Raw genomic sequence first — 19,325 nt, 5'->3', positions numbered from 1 at the left:
ATGGTAAATATCATCTCCACTTTGGCTTAAAAATCACAAGTTTAACTCCGCAAATAGCGCGGTGGAACATTGGAGAGTCTTCCCCTTTCTTCTTACTACACTTGAGAGAGGTGATTGTGAGAGCGAGCGTCCCCGCCGGTGGAGCCAGCGGTCTCTCCCGCCTCCGATGGCCCCCAAGGCATTGCCAGGTGGCGGAGATCGTTGGCCTCCTGCCGACTGGGGTGGGGTGGGTAGTAGCTTAGGTCCTAGGGTTTCTAGAGTTAGGTTTTCGACGTTGACGTTGAGGCGGCGGCGTCGGTGTCAAGGAATAATGTCCTCCCGTGCTCTTCCCCGTCTTGGCGGCGCTTCGCTCCAGCGTTGTCGATGGGCGCGTGGAGGAGGGGTTTCCCGTGGGGATCCCCTGTACAGGAGTTCGTGGCGGGCGACTCATCGGCTGGTGAGTCCGCCACCTCTCTGGGTTCAGGGCTTGCTGGTAGTTTTATGGAAGATGGGTGGACGGATTGAGCTCGAGCATCCCTCGGCGGCGTCGGTTGTCAATGGCGAGCGTCGATCCGGGATTTGGGAAGCTTGGGGTACGGCCCCGGTCGATGGGCGAACACCGAAGGCTCCTTCTACTGTGACTCCTTTCAAAGCCACCGTGCGATGGGGCTTCTTCAGATCTATGGCGTCTCGGGGGTCTTCGTTGATGGCGGTTACTGGCAGCGTCGATGGCGACCTCCGGTGAAGAAGGCAAGCTTTGGAGCTTGGGTTCTCGCTGTAACTTTCCTTTCTTTGGGGTGCTCCTTTGCTGTTTGGTCAGGGTAGTGGTTCTTGTATCCTTATCGTGGGTTCTTGTATTTGAACGGATCTTTGTACGTTTTCCTTATCTAGTAATACAGGTATGCTTTCTAAAAAAACTCCGCAAATAGCACAGTTCGGGCACCAACTGGCCAACTGCGGCATGCAGGGCTACTAGCCAACACTACCTCCGGCTTCTCAGGCCCTGATTAGTTCCCAAAAAATTTCTTACAGTACCCGTCACATCGAATTTTTTGACACATGTATGGAGCATTAAATGGAGTTAAAAAAATAACTAATTGTGCAGTCTAACTGATTAGTACGAGATGAATCTTTTAAATCTAATTAATTTATAATTAAATATTATTTGTCAAGTAACAACGAAATCTCAATTTTTTTCACCAACTAAACACACCCTCAATCCGCGACGTGTTCCTCAAGGGCCCACTGCACAGTCGTCGAAGAAGAAACATGTGCTCCACAAGTGGACGCTCCAGATCGCCCCGCCGCCCCCATCCTCCCATCCCAGCCGTCCATTTGCAAGGGGTATAGGCAGGGGCGAAGCCACGTTCATGGTGCCTGGTGCACTGGCACCAGGGTAAGAACGATTTTTTCCACTGTTACCACTAGATTTTTCTAATGCTTAGATTATAATGCTAAGCAGTGCACCAGGGTTGTTTGAGCTCTAGCTTCGCCCCTGGGTATAGGGTTTTAAGCTCAGCCTCTCACCTCCTGCTCTCCCCCTCTTCCGCCATCGCGTCGCGAACGGCGGCCAGAAAAAAAGGAAAAAAAAAAGAGAGCAGCGCGCCGCACCAATCTCCCCCTTCCCTATCGATCGACCCCGCGAGTGTTGATCCGACAATTTTGTCCAGGAATTCAGGCCAAGTGCTAATCCCTTGCGCGCCCGATCTTGAGGCTCTGTGCTGCTGCCGCTGCCGCTGCGGTGAGAAACCCTAAGGAATGGCGGAGGTGTCAACGGCGGCGGCGCCGGAGGGGGTGCTGCACCGGAGGATAGAGTTCCACCTCGCCCGGAGGCCGCATGCCGCGGTGACCGCGGGGGGCGGCGGGTTCCGGATGGAGACGCTGAACCCGCAGGCCGCAGGTAAGGCTGGGGCCCTGGCGGCGGCGGGGAGCAGCGAGGGGGAGACGAGGAGGTCGGAGAAGGGGAACGCTGGCGGGATCGATCCGGAGCTCAGCGTCGCCAGGATCTACCTCGGGAGAATTGTGAGTCCCTAAAGTTGCAGTCTTTTTGAGGATTTGAGTTATAAAAGTTTCGTTGTAATAGGGGTTTTGGGCGGTAGAGTAGCAATGTCAAGTGTGTTTTGCCAGTGTAGCTGTCAATTTAGGTAACTGGAGTAAATTAGCTGCGATTTCGGGTATTTGGTCCGTAAGTTGCTTGTTTTGGTCTCGCCATCTCCATCTCGTAAGGTTTTAGTGTGGTGGACAATTGAACTATGTTTTGTTAAACTGCATTTTGTTGATGTCTTGCAGGGTGCTGGTTTGCGAAATCTTGGTAACACCTGCTACCTCAACTCGGTTTTGCAATGCTTGACGTACACAGAGCCGTTTGCAGCCTATTTGCAGAGCGGGAAGCACAAGTCCTCATGTAAGTGCTGTAGCTACTGTCAAATGGTCAGTTCAAGTTCAACTGTTCAACATGTTGCATCAGATGACAATGTTGCATATGAGCTTGTGGATTCCAAAATTAGCAGTAACTGCACTGACTATTATGCATGGCAGACACTCGCTCAATTACCAATTACACGCTACTTTGTTCTTAATAGTGGTGTGGCACCAAAGACGACAATGCCTCAAAATTCAAAAATACATTTTTAAGACTCAAGGGAGTCAAGGATTACACCCCTGGCCAATTCACCATTTATAAAGATTGAGTATCGTTCATCAATCAAGGGATCCAATACAATCTTCAGCAACATTTCATCAACTGGAAAGTTCGTGTAAAGGCTGTTCATTCTACTTTCTAGTTTAGAGATGTGAGTTATGCTTGGATCGGAAAATCCATAGTTTGATGAAGACGATGGATAAGAAGTCCACTATTTAAAAAGAAATTACCATGATGCTGTTCACTAACCTGAACATTTCTTTACCATCCAATCTTGCATAAATTTGTTATTTCTGGTTACCTGACGAGCCACACCCAATGGACCCAATATAAGTAAGTTCATACTGCAATCTTACTTTTCAGGTGTTCCCTCTAGTGGGATTTGGCAAACAATCCACCGTATCCAAGTTGTCCTGACCTCATTACTTAATTGCTCTTCCTGTATTTCGAAATTTACAGCCATGCCGCTAGTTCTGAATATGCTGCTGCTTGCAGTAACACAGGGTAAATAATTTTTTTTGAAGTTGGGCAAGTGCTTTGTATGTGTGTTTCCTAGTGGTGTGAGATTATTTTTTTATAACATGATTCATTAGAGTTATTGGCTGTAAACCTTGTTCACCATTTGGTTACGAGATAGTGAGGCAGCGTGAGATATTTCTTTCCCGTGTACCTGTACCGCAGAAATCAACAGGAAATGTGCTCTCTGACATTTAATCGTTACTATGACCATACTGGATGCGAAACCATATTGTTTCATGTATGGTGAAAAATGCCACAGTATCGCAATATTTAATGTTCTGTAGAATCACCTTAACTGCTGCCATCATCCTTTGATGCATGTCTGTACAGAACAAGAATGGCGCTGCGTAATGCATTTGTATGCTGAGGAGAACTGAAAGCATCTTTGTATTATCAAGCTTGTTAAACAAGCAAAGATCTTCCTTAATTTTTCACTGCATAGTATTTATGTTGTTGCTGTTGCTAATTTCTTTTCTCTTTGCTGAAGGTCGTACCTCTGGATTTTGTGCATTATGTGCTCTGCAGAATCATGTCAAGACGGCTCTACAGTCAACTGGAAAAATAGTGACACCGTCGGATATTGTGAAGAACTTACGCTGTATCCTTTTATCTTCTCTAGTTGAACTAAAATACCTATGGCCATTTTTTATTTTGGAAATTCTGCAATCTAGCTTTTATTCTATATCAATGTGATCTTTGACTGCAAAATAGGCATTTCCCGGAGTTTCCGTAATTCAAGACAAGAAGATGCACACGAGTTAATGGTTAATTTGCTCGAATCCATGCATAAATGCTGCCTACCTTCTGGGGTACCAAGTGAGTCGCAAAGTGCCTATGAAAAAAGCTTAGTCCACAAAATATTTGGTGGCCGCCTTAGAAGTCAGGTATGCTCTGTGCATTGTTGAGTTACACCTGGACTGGCACAAGAATCCTCATTCCCTTTTTCTGTGTTCGGCTACTTACAGGTGAAATGCACACGGTGCTTGCATTGTTCCAATAAATTTGATCCTTTCTTGGACCTTAGTCTTGATATTGCCAAGGCCACAACTTTAGTGCGGGCACTTCAAAATTTTACCGAGGAAGAGCTACTAGATGGGGGTCAAAAGCAATACCAGTGTGAACGCTGCAGGCAGAAAGTTGTAGCAAAGAAGAGGTTTACAATTGATAAGGCTCCAAATGTCCTGACAGTTCATCTGAAGCGCTTTAGCCCTTTCAATCCCCGTGAAAAAATTGACAAAAGAGTGGAATTCCAACCAGTTCTCGACTTGAAACCATTTGTTAGTGATTCTAAAGTGAGTAACTTGTTCTGAGATTCTTGTTTTGCCTTGTACCATTTCAATCAGCTTTTCTTCACCAAATCACCCGATTTTTTAGTTATTTTTTCTTCTTATTACCATTCATTATGGTTATTGGCGCAGGGTTCAGATTTCAAATACAGCCTTTATGGTGTCTTAGTTCATGCTGGTTGGAACACTCAATCGGGTCACTACTATTGCTATGTTTGTACATCCAGCGGGATGTGGCACAATCTTGATGATAACCAGGTCTAGTATGGCATTAATCCATTAAGCTTTGCTCGTTCCGTCATTTGTTTGTATTTCACAGTGCTACTGCTAACATTAACCTGCAGACTTATTTAGCATCCATGTAATTAATATTTCTCAAACCACTGAAGTAACCTTTTCATATGCAAGTTTTCTAGCTTCATTGACTCACAAAAGATTTTGTTCACAATTGCATTCTGTACTTTTTAAAAGCATCATTGATGTCTCATGCAGTTAATAAACGAGTTTAAGTAGTCAATCCTCAAAGTTCTCTTTACAGTAGTGAGGATTCTCATATCCTGTTTTCTTACATTACTACCTTGGGTTCACTATGATGAGAAGACCCCATTGGCTAGATTAGCTACAAATATAGTATGAATTATGAAGTTTGCGTTACTAGGAAAAACATTGAGTAATATCATGTTTTGAGCTGCATGTGGCATGTTTCTACTGTTCTACTTTCACTTTGTGCCCCTTGGCTACTTTATCGGGCTGTAGTCTTCCTCAACTCATACTGATCCTTATGGACATCAACTGCAGGTGCGCCAAGTTCGTGAGGCAGATGTATTGAGGCAGAAGGCCTATATGCTATTTTATGTGCGTGACAGTATTGGGAATCCCGTGGCGCGCAAAGATAATAGCACTGCTAATTTGACCACAAAGAAAACCCCTGAAAAGATCTCTACCCTTAATGGTATTACCCAAGGCAGTGTAAAAGCAGAACATTTGAATGGTTCGTTTCCATTTGGTGATAAGATGCACAACGCAAGCAATGGCTATTCTAGCATTTTTGGCAAGACTTCAGGAGACCATTTTTCAAAGAATGAAGTCAAAGCTGAAAATGCAGCAGCCTCTCAAAGCAATGGCCTGTCTTCCACACGAGCTCTTGGACCTCGAAATGATGGTGTTACCTTGCCTGCTAAATCAATTCAGTGTTCTGTAAATGGCCAGGAGACCTCTTCTTCCCATCAACCTTTATCAATTGCCAATACTTTTGGTAAACAAACAGTTGCTGGGAGGTCTTTGCAAGAAATGGAACCTAAGGCTGAGGCAGGGAAAAGTACTTATGCTGCTTCTCCCATGGTCAATGGTGCTGGTACATTGTCCAAGGCAGATAAACTTACTTCTCAACCTCAAACAACTCCATTGTCGAAGCCAACTGCCCATGTAAATGACACATCTGCAGGGCTTACTTCACAGACTTCATTAAAGAAGGTTTGCTTTATTATGGTCACTGCATTTTTTAAATTTTTTTTGAATAGTTCATATCTTACATATATCATGAAAATTACAGGATTCTATTGTTTCAAATGGCGTCGTGCCTGGCTCTGGATCTCTTACTTCCAGTGAGAAAGCCAAGAACTTGCCAAGATCTGTTGAGCAAGCTAATGACATCGTAATGGCACTTCCTATGAGCCAGGCATAACACCCCTTTTCCTCCATATCTGTTGCTTTTTTTGCAGATGAACTAAATCATATAGTACCATGTTAAATATGAGGTGATATTTATTACATTTGTCACATGTGCCTATATGCAGAACAAAACTGCACCGGAAGTTGCACAAGTCAAGTGTGGACAACAGATCAGCTCTGGTGGTTCTGTGCAGGTTGCTGTGGCTGCTTCATGCAATGGCACAACAGCTCAAAAGGCAAATTTGAAGTCAAAGAAGTTTGTTAGGTATCCTGTTGTGAACATGTGGTTAGGTTCCAAAAAACTGTTGGTGGCTTCACTAAAGCCAGGGAAGAAAACAAAACACAAGCGAACTAGAAGACGTCTTGTGGATTGCAAGGACGTGGCAAATATATCTTGTTTAGGTGACAGCATGAATGATCAGCTGACATCAACATCGGCAACTGCACAATCTGAAGCCGTAGAGTGTACTTCCGTCCGTCAGAAACGCTCACATGCTAGTGAAAGGCCCGGAAATGATACTCAGTCCTCCAAAAACAAGCAGAAGGTTAATGGAGCATGTGTTGATACTGAGACAAATGCACCTTCTGCTAATGTTGACATTCCAACGTCTGGTTCAAGCTCTTCCGTAGACCAGACGCAATCAAGGAAACATGTAGATGCTCAGTTGGGAGTGCCCCAACCTGTCAGTATTCGTGCGTCGGACCTGGTGGAAGCTACTGGTTAGCACATTCTCTCAATGCCATGCACATTGTGTTTTATAGATGAAATGGAAGCTACTGTTGCGTCATCAATTTTAACCTGTCATTTGATTAACCTGTTTGATTTTCAGTTCCGTGCTGGGATGACATAGACATGCCAAATACCAAGGTTGCGGAGCCGCAACATAAAAAACGCAAAAGCCTTGGTTACGTCTTAGATGAGTGGTGAGTCTCTATTTGGTATTTGCAGTATATCACAAGTAATGTTTTTTTTCTTTCATGTTGGAAGTTTTTTGTTCCCAATTTTGTAGTAGACTTCTGTTGAGCGAAACAAGTAGCTAAACGTTTATATCATATTCACTTGCGTCTTCCCAGGGACGAGGAGTACGACAGAGGAAAGACAAAGAAAGTCCGGAACTCAAAGCAAGATTTCGGCGGGCCAAACCCCTTCCAGGAGGAGGCAAACTACATCTCGCAGCGCAAGTCAAAGCAAAAATCTTACAAAGGCAAATCCTGGAACAAGCCTAACATGACAGAAGGGTTGAGAATATGAGACAGAAAATCCCCCCCCAAAGACGCACAGACTGCTGTTGTTTATGTTGTAGTAGCACCCATTGGTGAAGAGATTGAGTTGCATGATTCGTCATTCGTTGTGGCTATGTTGTTTTAGCAGTTTTGATAGACATTCGAACCGGTTGTAACGTGTTCTGTGTAGCGGAACAGGCGGAAGCCAGACACTGTGCTCGGACCTCAGCTGTTTGTTATTGTTTTTTTCATATCGAATAATATGTTGATCAGTTACATGATAAAAAGTGTTTTGACAGCTGCCTGTTGCAGTCGGCCTGTAATTATTACGCCATCTCTGTTCTGTAATGCCGTGCAAATTGGTTGAGCTAGGGGTGAACAAGCTCCGCCCGGCCGAGATCCTGCATTCTTATTAGCCATTGATCTTGGCGGCCCCATACCGGGGCCTGGTGTGCTACTACTATGCTACTACTAGGTGACCTCCCACGAGCTCGTTAAAATGGCGAGGTGGAGTACGAGGCGGCTCGCGAGGTGGGACGGGTGGTGCGGTGCCTCTCTCTCTCTCTCTCTCTCTAGCCTGGACCGGGGAGTAATTGCGGCAACGGATAGTGATACGGCGGTCGCGCGTGGGACTGACGGATCGGTTGGTCCGTCTAGGATTCAGCTCCGGTACGGTGGCTCCCGGACGCGCGGCCTTGAATGCGCTGTCCTATCTGGCCCTCCGTGTCGGGCCGCCGCCGCCATGGCGCGCGCGGCAAACAAACACCTCCTGTTTGGAGAGAAAAATTTCAGCGGGGAACGAAACCCATGTGACGAAATGTGCAGTGTGAATTCTGGATTTCCTAAGATCAAGTATAATAGGTGGCTGGGAGCTGACTGAGTCTGACGTGGTAAAGAGAAAAAATAGGAAACAAGAAAGCGAATGTCTCACGAGACACCGGCAGGAGCAGTGGCGGAGCTAGGGGGTGCTGAGGGTGCTCCAGCCCCCCTACTACCATGAAACCCATGGAGCCCCCAATATTTTTCAAGCATGAGTGAAGAAGAGGAAGAAGAAAGGAGGAGGAAGAAGAAAAAAAAGAAAGGAGGGAGGAAGAAGAAAGGAAAATGAGCCCCCCTCAATTTGAATCTCAGCTCCGCCACCGGGCAGGAGCTGGCGGATGCGCGTGAGCCGGACTTCTATTCGCTTACTGCTGCGCCACTTACCCCTCATTGGTCGCGGCAGCTGCACCGATGCTGCAGCAGCATTAAATAGTCACCACGTTGGCTTTCTTTTCGCCCGCCGCCGCCGCATGCATTAGCCATGCTCTTAGCAGCCTCGGATCAGCCCGGTATTATCCTTGCAACGGGAATCGGAGAAGCAGCGCGGCCTTGGATCGGAGAAGTACACGTGGCTTTGGAAATCTTCTACTATCGTTTTACCTTTTCATTTCGCGTGCACACTAGAAGTCTAGGATTCCGGCCTTCCAAAGACTGGCCATCCACGCGAGCAATCGTAGGTGTTTTCGTATTTCCCTCTCCACGTAGATCGGGCCGGCCCTTGCACGTACAGTGCGTATCAGTGCCATAAGCTCGAGTACGCGTACGTATCATGTACACTGGACATACGCATACGTACGTGTACTACTCCTACGACTGTTCCGCGAAACAGCTAGCCCCCACCTACCGTACCCGATCGTTTGAATCGTGGCGCGTTCGCCGGCGGTGGCTCCTGCCCACAATCTTCGTTCCAGGCCGAACGCCACGTGGATGTATACGTATATAAATACCATGCACGCCACGTGCAGGTACGCGTGGGTCGCCAGTACGTCCGCGTCCATGATGGGTGTGACAGGGTAGTGGTATGCCCTCCCCCTCCTCGGGCGGGCGGGGGCGTATTAAACTTCGCCGTGCCCGTGCACCGAGTAAATGTACTGCTTGCCGCGCCCCGCCGCCTCACGCGTTCCCTATGACCGGCCGGGGCGCCCGGCGGGATCTCGCTCCCCGCGACGGCCGGAGCTAGCGCCGCCTTGGCCTTGCCTAGCTCTCATACAGTAGTATCGAGTAGCTAGGAGGGGCGGCGAAAGTTTTACGCCTGCCGTGACGGCAGATACTTCTTCGTTCTCGTCTCCCCGTCGGCCAGGGGCATCGTCGTAAAACGGGGGACGGGCACGTACGGGCTCACGCGCGCATTGATGGATGCGATGATCGGCATGAGAGTTGAGAGGATCATATGTACAGTACATCCATCGATCCGACGGCGAATCGGACAGGCTGCCGTATGATTGCCGGAAAGCAGCAGCTAGCTTAGGGCAGTCCCAACCCAGACTCTACTATTAGAGTCTAAGGCTCAAAGACTCCATCACAAGAAACTATACTCCCTCCGTATCAATATTAGAGGTCGTTCTGCGCGTTGCATGCCAGAGCAGAATAGAAGTCGTTCTGCGCGCTCGTGGGGAGTTTGGACGTCTTTGCCCCTCCTTAATTGCTCCGCGCCGTAACTGCCCCGTCGCACGCCTCGCGTCGTAACTGGCTGTATCTTCCTCGCATCGCCTCGTAACTGCCCCCGTCTCACGCGCTGAGTAAATGATGCTGCATGCTGGCTTCCTTCATTGCCTCGCCTTCCTTCCTTCATCGCCTCGCCTTCCTTCCTCCATCGCCTCGCCGCTCCGTGCACATGGACGCCGCAGAGGACCTTCCTCTCGCGTCGGACCTCGCGCCAGACTCCGTCGCCGCGTCGCTAGTGCAAGGCTCCTTTGTGCCGGCGTCGTCGCTCGTCCCGGACTCCTTCGCGCCGGCGCCGGCATCGTCGCTCGTCCCGGAGTCAAGCTCCTGCCGGACTTCTTTGCGCCGCGCGCCCAGGCAAAAAAAAAAAGTACCCAGCGTCCGCGTGCGCGACGCCATGCATGCAAGCCCATGCAAAACTGAAACAGACCAGCAAAAAATGTGTGCTGCGGGAGTTCGAACCCGCACCGTATTGGCCCCAGCACCAGCCTCGATGTGCTAACCAGTCGACCATTCGTGTGTAATCATATGAAACATAGCCCCAGATTCATTTAATAAGGGCAGACAGGGAAAACTTATCCCTAACTAATCACTCCTTGGTATGCACAATCATGCCCTAAACGACCTCTAATACCAGTATGGAGGGAGTACTTCCCAATGCAAAGTGTGTTACTTTGGTTTATATAGCCCACTTATCTCTCTCACATTTATTCTTGATTTGCGTGAAGACTTGGAGTCTTGATTTCTCTCCATCTCTTTTCCATAAATATACTGCTACATCAGCAAAACACAATAAATAGGAAGCTTAGACTCCATAGTAGATTTTGGGTTGGGACTGCCCTTATTCAAGATTGGAATGTCGTCGTCAGAAAGCAGTTTATTTTTTTTCAAACAATTGAAAGCTGTTTCGAAAAAAAAAGCAGCAGTTTCGAATTAACTCTTTGAAGCTTAATTTATTTCCACGATTGAATTGCGTGCACGTGATGCGCGCGGTGGTGCCGCTGCAGCAGCATGCCGAGCACGTTGCATGATGTGGATCGGAGCTTCCCAATCATCGGCGGCCGGCCGGCCGGCGAGTGGCGTGGTGGCCAGCGGCGGGGCTGGAGTACGATACGAAGCGGGCATTCATCAGCCAGGGGGTCCTCAGCTCCGGCCGCCGGCGCCCACGCGCATCGTTCATCCATCTGGGGGGGAAATTTGAACGGCGCGCCATACGGATGGAACCCTCTCTCCCTCCCGCGTACGCGTACGCGCTGCGGCCGGATCGATCCATTGATTAGTACTTTAGTAGGCATCGTTAATTGGGGGCGCCCGGTACGCTACTCTGCCCTGTACCGCCCGCTAGGCACGAGTAATGGGCACACGCCACGCCATCCTCCTTGGTGTAATTTTTCTTTTAAAAAATGCCTGGAATATAATGCTACGGTTTTGGTACATCTGGTAGTCCAGGGTGTGCGATCTGGTACGCGCGCGTCGGCGCGTGTGTGTGCTGCAGCATCCAAAATTTTGAAAATTTTAACTCTTTCACGTCTCCGGATAAATGACACTACCGCGCGCTTCAGTTCGATCGTGTTGCGACGATGACTAGGCAATGATCACCGTCTACATGTGTTTAGGACTTCAGGTCCTCCTCTGCATGCAGTACTTGGGTTTAGGCGAACTGGGAACGTACTACGAGTGTCGTCGTAGGCGGTCGCATCTTGCACGTACTGTTCTGCATGCCGTAATGTGGTCGGAAAGGCTGTAAGAGTGCCGCCGTGTGTACTAGTAGACTGGTCTCCCCAGAGCAATGCAGTTAACTCGATGACTTCCCCCTGTTAATGATTCAGTCGTCAATAAGACTGGCCGAGTTATAATTTACGTGATGTTACGGAGGAGTGTAAGTAAAGTCGTAACGCTCTACTCTTGTTGTTTACTGTTTATAGGCAAATCTGTGCCGTAACTTTTGGGGCGGCATGCAGTACGCCGTCTTCACCGTCGGCTAGCTGTTGTCATCAGTCAGACAGCCGGTATTCATCGCCCTAATCGTGTACGCACCAGTTGGTTTAATTTGGCTTCGTTACAGCTGACTGGAACATGCATGGTGGTAGTAGCTTGTACGATACTATTACCGAGCAAATTCGAACTCAACGGTCAAAGCCTCAAAGTATTTTAACCTGCTGGGAGGAGTAAAACGTGCCCGTGGGCTTCCATTCAATTCTTCGACGGGTTTCAATTTGAATTCGCATGGGTACAGTAATTAACGCGGGGTGTTAGTACGAGAGTACTCCTACGTGCCTCTAATCGCCATGGCGCGGTTAATTATGATATGCATGCATGGCCATGCATATGTTCCAAGATTTTACCCCCAGCCCGGCAGACTGATTCCTCATGTGTGGCCGCCAGTGGCAACTGCTCTAGTTAGGTAGGCCACAACCAGAAAACAACGCGCACGAAAACTTAGCTTCACCTATCATGCACGACCCCATCTACCTTGATTTCAAAAAAAAAGGCCATCTACCAATACCTTGTCTAGTCGCAAACAAGTGATGCTTTAGATTGAGAGCTTGATTGAGGAACAAACTTATTATGTAAACACAGAGTGGTCCATCATGGGTTAGTCACCTGTCACCCTATGAATTTTGATGGAATTGGATAATTTCTACTAGTTAAAGTAATCATGTGCTTGAAAGCGACGAGATGTTGATAAATAAACTTGTTTTTCTGTTCCTTAAACCAAATAAACTCATCACTTGCTCATTCCACAAACCGAACACCTCCTTTTATCTTCAGTCCCGGCCCGAGAATATGTGCAATCGGCGTGGTTTCTAGGGCAGCTCGTGCTTCCGATCAGGAGGGGCACAGATATCTTTGCCGAAGCTAGGACAGGTGTGATTGTCTCCTGCCGTCAGCACAGTACGCAAAATTTCAAAACTCTAACCCTGCCGGGGGTGAAATTTTCGATTTCTCAGAAACAACCGGGCTGGGATTGTGGCCGGGATCACATCGCATGACGCCGCACCACTCGTCTTGCCGGTCTCGATCTCAGCCGTCGGATGCCTGATCCGACGGCTCCCGTCACCTAGTTCCTGAAATGCCAGCCCACGCAAACCCCCATGCCTGCCTCGTGCGCCTACCCACCTGCAGGCTGCTGCTCTGCCTCTGCACTGCATCTCCCACGCCCAGCCGCAGCACAGCGCCACTGACATGAGGACACACCCCCTCCAGTCCCCAGAGCGAAATTCCCCTGGCCTGCCACTGCTCTGCTCGGTTCGGGCGTCAGTAACACTCAGGATTTCACAGTTCCATTTCAAGAGCTTGCAGAAGGTAAAAATGGCAGCACGGCGCAGCAGTACAAGCAGCTTCTCTTCCCTTCCCTGCGCCTGCAGGCCGCGGCAGCCTCAACATGGGTTGCTCGCCCCCGCACTTAATCCCCCCCCCCCCCCCTGCGCCCAAATCGGCCGGGACCATCGCCATTAGCGCGGCCATGCAAGCTTCCAAGATCATTCATCGTCTTTGCTTAGTACCCGCATTTAATCCCGCGTTTTTAAAACTTGCTGAGCTTCCCTCCAAGGTTGCCGCGCGTTCCGCGCCCCCCTATAAATATGCGGCGTGCCACCGGAGCACGAGGCGTGTCCAAGAATTCGAATTCCTCGGCTCGTGCGCCTTCGCGCCGACGCGGGCAGTATAGCTCGGTTGCTTTGTCGCTGGCGATGGAGAATTGCGTGAGAGGTCGAGCGGGGGCGAGGGTAGCGCAGGAAGCGGGGTCTCTGCCCCTGCCCCTGCCGCCGCGCATGGCAGCAGCGAACTCCTCGGCGGCGGCGGCGGCGTCCATCCGGGCGCACCTGGCGCGGACCGCGAGCGGGGTGGACGCCCAGCCGTCGCCGCGGTCGCTTCTGTCGCGCATCCTGCTGCGCGGGGCCGGCGACGGCGGGAGTGGCGGGGGAGGGTTCGGGTGCCGGGTGCGGCTGCCGCGGCGCTACGGCGGCGGCATGAGGGAGGAGCGGAAGGACGTCTCCGTCTCCGAGCAGGGGGAGACTCCCCGCGTGAAGGTCGTGGAGCCGCCGCCGCCGCCGCCGCCGGAGCTGCCCCTCGAGACGCCGCGGAGCTCCTTAGGTACAATAGGATTAAGAGGAAATGCATGCATGGATCGTGCTGCATCGAATCATGGAGAGATCACGGACGCTAATGCTGAATTCTGCAGGGAGGAAGAAGCCGGAGGAGGAGCTGGTGTCCATGAACCTCGGGCTGGGCGCGAGCCTGGTGCTGCTGCTGTCCAAGAGCGCCGTGGAGCTGAACAAGATGGTGGAGCTGCGCGCGCAGATGGAGGCGCTGGTGTCGGAGATCAGGCACGCGGCGCCGTGGAAGGAGAACGCGAACCACCCCGCCGCCTCCATGTCGCGGGAATCCAACGGCAGCAGCGCCACCACCGCCAACGTGAAGGACCCGATCGCCTTCCCCGCGGCCGACGCCGACGCGGCGTCCAACTGCTCCCGCACGACCGCCGACAACGCCGTCTCCGGCCGCGCGGCCGCCGTCGTCATCGACCAGCTGGAGGCGGAGCTCCAGGCCGAGCTCGGCCGCATGCAGAGCGGCACGGACCGCCCGGCGCTCGGCGGCAGCGACGCCGACGAGCGGATCGCCCCGATGCAAGGACTCGAGGTACGTACGCAGCACACCTGTCGCGATAAATCAGCAGTACGTACATGCGTTTGCAGCTTGCTGATCGTCGTGTGTCTGTGTCTGCCATTGCCGCCAGTTGCCGTTGCTGAAGGTGAAGACGAGGGGCGGTAACAACGCCGTCGGTAGCGCGTCGCGGAGCCGTGTCGTCGTCGTCGGCGGCGCCAAGGACGACGGCGAGGTGGTAGATGGCAATGCCGCCGAGGAAGAGGAGGAGGACGACGACGACGATGAGGAGTACGAGGAGGCCGAGGAGGAGGAGGAGGAGGAGGAGGGAGGGTACGACGAGGACCGGGCGAGCCCCCCGCACGGCGGCGTGTCGGCGCGCGCGCTGGAGCGGCGGCTGCACGAGCTGCTGCAGAAGCGGCAGCAGGAGCGGATCGTGGAGCTGGAGGCGGCGCTGGACGCCGCCCAGCGGCGGCTCCACGAGAAGGAGCGCGAGGTGGTGTGGTGGCGCGACGCCGCCAAGCTCGTCTCCCACCGCCGCGACGAGTCCCGCCGCTTCGTCCGGTAGAGGGGTTTCCCGCGCGTGGGGCGTGGGCGTGGCGCGAAACGCGTTCCCGCGCGCGAAGGGTTCGGTTGGCAGAGGCCCGGGTGGGTGGGTGGCACGTGCCCCCCAACCGCCGCCTGCTGCAGCGGCTGCAGGGGTGTCAGGGCGGTTGCCGGCGTCACGCTGCGCGGGTGACGCGGTGTAACTGCTGCGAGCCGGGACGACGAGGCTCTGCTCTGCGGCGTCGTGTCGGCTGCCGCGCTCTGCCGTGCGTGCACGGGCGCTGGAGCCGGAAGTTTCGGTGCGTGCGCCGGCCGCTGCTGCCGGGGGTCGTGTCCGTGTCGTGTTGCAGTCCGGTCGGTTCCGCCGGACGAAATCTTTTGTGAATCCAGGCAGGCAGGCAGAGTCTGTACTTGGGTCCGTGCTCGTGTCTCGGAACTTTTGGAAGGGAAGGCCATTTCGATGTCGATCGCTCCTTGTACCAAAAAAAAAATGCTGATCGTTGGGATTCGTGCAAGAGTACAATCTTGATGTGTGAGTGAAATTCTGAAAAGCGGGAAATTTCGGTGGTACTGGCGGATTGGATGGAGCCTCTCGAATTTGAACTGGGAACGCGGGAAGGTGTTCAGATTAGGGAGGAAGAGAGGAAAATATTGTTACTACTAGAAGCGAATTAATAAACCAAGATAGATGATTTTTCCAAAAGAAAATTTGGCTTGTAGGAGGCGATTCTAGCATCGGGGCGTTTCAATCTCAGTTTCTGCCTCGTTCCAAATTCAGGGAGGGAAATACAAATACTAGTGCAATGTCCAAACCGGGGGGACCAGGCAGCATTTGGTCCCCTCGAGCAACAGTAACGTCCTGCATCTGAGGCTCTGACTGAATTTACTTGCACTGCAGTTCGCAGAGGCCTGCGCTACAGTACTCAGTACAGTACACCGCAGAGGCATTAACGCCTGGGCATCAGGACTGGCACTGGTAAAAAGAACAAACAACTGCAGCAGCACACACGGGGGAAGTAGAATACTAGAAGGCGCAGGGGCTGTTACCGCAGCAGTTTCTTCGCCGCCAGAGCAGAAGCGTGTGCAGTGCAGAATTAGGCAGCTGAGCCTTCTTCAGAAACAGCAGAATTAGTGCCCCACTGATGAAATTGATGACGCGATACGCCGGAACTGTTCCTCACTCTCCCAGTACCCGGGTGGGGGTCATACTTTAACGAGAATTCGAATGCAGCGCGGCGCGTGAGGTGTCCGGTTCTTCACCCCCATAGCCGCCTTTTTTTTTGAGGGCGATCGGATGAACGCCGGCCGACAGAAGCCGAGATAATGACAGAAGCCGGTTTTAGATTCCAATTTTTTTTCTAAAAACATCACATCGAATGTTTCGATATATATGGTGACGTGGCTCTGGAAAGTAGGGCCACAGTCGGGTGGCGTAGCGCACCCGCCTAACCCCAGAGGGTGGATACCTAGGGAGGAGCAAGCAATTCTTCAGATCTACTCATGGAGCAAGAACACAAGAACACTCGGGATTTAGAGTGGTTCGGGCCGCCGGAGCGTAATACCCTACGTTCACTGAGAGTTGTATTGTTCTTGGGTCTGTTGATGAGTCTATCCTCTGCCTCCAAGTCCGCTGCTGGACTTGGCCTTTTCTAACGGGTGTCTCCCTTTTATAGAGCAAGGAGGACGCGTACACAAGCGTTGGACCCCGACAGGTGGGTCCAACAAGGATGTAAAAATAGACACTAATGGTGCTACAGTGATGGAGAGTTTTTTGACGGATACACTTCATCGTCCTGTAGACACTCTGACCGAGGGGGGTCCTCTCATGTCCCATCGGCGAGGCACCCGTTGAGGCAGTGTAGGTTGCGGCGTAGACTGTTGGGTCTACCGCGTAGGCGTTATGATACTCCATCGCCGAGTTGTCGTGTCTAACTGGCGTAGCAGACCCATGCGCGTGGCGTGAGTAGTGCCAGCGGCTGTACTGTGCACCTTGGTAACGCGCGACCAACAGTACAGCCTGGCGAAAGTCTCCTCGGGCTCCGCTGTGGCAGAGCGCTCTTAACGTCTCCCGCATTGAATGCGGTAGGTGGGCAAGTCTTCCCGAGGAAGTTTGGCAGCCGCGCGCGTACCTATGTCTACGGACACGTGGCTGCTCCGGACCCCCTCAGGCGGGGTGTCTGTTTCTCTTCCCGCTGAGGGGTCCGGACAGCGTATGGGGGTCCGGGACCCCGTGGGGGGGGGGTCTGGGCCCCCCGGCTGTTTGGCTGAGCGCTCCATTCTCCGGGACACGTGGTGACACCGGACCCGCCCCGAGCGGAAAGCAGGTCCGAGACTGCTGATCCGGTGAGATGGAGCCGGACCCCAGGGGTCCTGCCTAGCTTCTTAGGGCGCAGTTACGGATAACTACGCGAGTCTTGACGTAGCAAGAGGTGGTACCCCAGTCCAGAGGTACCGACAGTGGCCCCCGGGCCCACCTCGGGGGAGGTACGAACCCACAGGTGGGGCCATTGTCCTGACGCAATCTTGGTTGCGCCGGTGTGCTCATGTCGGGAGCGGGTGCTCCGGACCCCTTAAAGGCCGTAGCACTTGTTGCCAGGTTCAGGTACTAGAGCGCTCTCCGCAGGGCAGCGAAGGTGCAGGCTTACGGTACGGAACCGAGCTAAGCGGCTGCACGCTCCTTGAACCGCCCAGGGAGCAAGCACTACTTCCCCGGACCCGTCTCCAGGCGACCGTGGCGAGCGGTCTCCACCGGAGCGGGCCACCGGAGTGGACTTGAAGCGACCGTGGCGAGCGGTCTCCGTCGGAGCGGGCCGCCGGAGTGGACTTGAGTCGACTGTGGCAAGCGGTCTCCGCCGGAGCGGGCCACCGAAGTGGACTTGAGTCGACCGTGGCGAGCGGTCTCCGACGGAGCGGGCCACCGGAGTGGACTTGAGTCGACCGTGGCGAGCGGTCTTCGACGGAGCGGGCCACCGGAGTGGACTTGAGTCGACCGTGGCGAGCGGTCTCCGCCGGAACGGGCCACCGGAGTGGACTTGGAGCGACCGTGGCGAGCGGTCTCCGCCGGAGCGGGCCACCGGAGTGGACTTGAGTCGACCATGCCGAGCGGTCTCCGCCGGAGCGGGCCACCGGAGTGGACTTGAGTCGACTGTGGCGAGCGGTCTCCGACGGAGCGGGCCACTGGAGTGGACTTGAGTCGACCGTGGCGAGCGGTCTCCCCCGGAGCGGGCCACCGGAGTGGACTTGGAGCGACCGTGGCGAGCGGTCTCCGCCGGAGCGGGCCACCGGAGTGGACTTGAGTCGACCGTGGCGAGCGGTCTCCGCCGGAGCGGGCCACCGGAGTGGACTTGAGTCGACCGTGGCGAGCGGTCTCCGCCGCAGCGGGCCACCGGAGTGGACTTGAGTTGTTGCTAACAATCTCGTGAATTACGCCACCGGTCCTTGCAGCAAGGTGCAGGAAACCAGGCCTTATACTAGAAAGGAGCCCGGGACCTCTAAGGACAGCAGTCTCGGATACTAGGGAACTCGTAACAGGGCAGTGAAATACGTAGGCTTAGGGTACATTACCAGGCTAAGCTACACAGAACTTCTCTACCCCAGGATACGGGCACTACTTCTCCTGAGCATGTCCCTAGGGGTCCGAACTGCCTTCCAGCTAGAAGGGGTGTCCCCACCTGACCACAAGCCTGCGACTCAATTTGGATTGTTAGCAACAAAAGAAAAAATTCCGTGCGGGAGAAGGAGACATGTAAGCTGAACGGACAAGCGCTATTAGGTTAATGTAAAGATAGGGCTGAGAAAGCAAATCTCCTTCAATACTTAATTCGTGGTGTACATCAGAGATCGGGATTACGAGGGCGGACTTCTGCCGCTCTGGACCACTTGTTGGTGTCGCATGTTTGTGCGATGAAGCCAGAGGTCGGGTTTACAAGGGCGGACCTTTACCGCTCTGGACCACACGTAGGCACCATATCATTACAAAGGAGAAACTATCTCAATCCTATCTAGTGGTAACCTACAACCGCCGCTTCGTTAGGCATGCATGTTCCCGGCTGGAGCGGAACCGCCACCTTGGAGACTCCTCAGTTGTTGGGGGCGGAGGCGCCCTGGACGTGCACATACTGCATCATCCAGCATCACCTCGGGAGCTTGCAGGGTCCTCCCTTGCACAAGAACTGTTTCATGCTTAGTTTGCATGAGAATAAATTCTTTGGCTTTGAATGAGAGTGGCCCTGCCGTTGCCGGCTGCCGGCGGAAGCCAGCCCGGTAGCTGCCCTTGATGTGCTGAAGCCAGCTTGACATCCTGGCACAGCGGAAGGTTGGGTGCTCGTTTGGACGAGCACGGAGCGTGGAGAAGGGCGGTCGTTCGCCGGCTT

The 19,325-nt window shown here is 52.6% G+C and overlaps 2 protein-coding genes across 2 annotated transcripts; both read left to right on the top strand.

The window, feature by feature from the left end:
• Nucleotides 1-1,473: 1,473 nt before the first annotated feature.
• Nucleotides 1,474-7,618, top strand: LOC120702835 (ubiquitin carboxyl-terminal hydrolase 23-like). The gene is made up of 11 exons (XM_039986795.1): nucleotides 1,474-2,001; nucleotides 2,269-2,383; nucleotides 3,627-3,737; nucleotides 3,851-4,023; nucleotides 4,105-4,431; nucleotides 4,558-4,683; nucleotides 5,224-5,898; nucleotides 5,978-6,103; nucleotides 6,222-6,816; nucleotides 6,927-7,020; nucleotides 7,171-7,618. The coding sequence occupies exons 1-11, from the start codon at nucleotides 1,738-1,740 to the stop codon at nucleotides 7,346-7,348; spliced, it is 2,784 nt and encodes a 927-aa protein (XP_039842729.1). The 5' UTR covers nucleotides 1,474-1,737; the 3' UTR covers nucleotides 7,349-7,618.
• A 5,797-nt stretch (nucleotides 7,619-13,415) lies between these two features.
• Nucleotides 13,416-15,465, top strand: LOC120702834. Its single transcript, XM_039986794.1, has 3 exons — nucleotides 13,416-13,896; nucleotides 13,985-14,442; nucleotides 14,540-15,465. The coding sequence occupies exons 1-3, from the start codon at nucleotides 13,494-13,496 to the stop codon at nucleotides 14,972-14,974; spliced, it is 1,296 nt and encodes a 431-aa protein (XP_039842728.1). The 5' UTR covers nucleotides 13,416-13,493; the 3' UTR covers nucleotides 14,975-15,465.
• Nucleotides 15,466-19,325: the final 3,860 nt, after the last annotated feature.

This window comes from Panicum virgatum, chromosome 4K, assembly GCF_016808335.1.
Source record: "Panicum virgatum strain AP13 chromosome 4K, P.virgatum_v5, whole genome shotgun sequence".
Lineage (NCBI taxonomy): Eukaryota > Viridiplantae > Streptophyta > Magnoliopsida > Poales > Poaceae > Panicum > Panicum virgatum.
The sequence above is the reverse complement of the archived record's forward strand: the minus strand, read 5'-3'. Positions and strand labels throughout refer to the sequence as shown.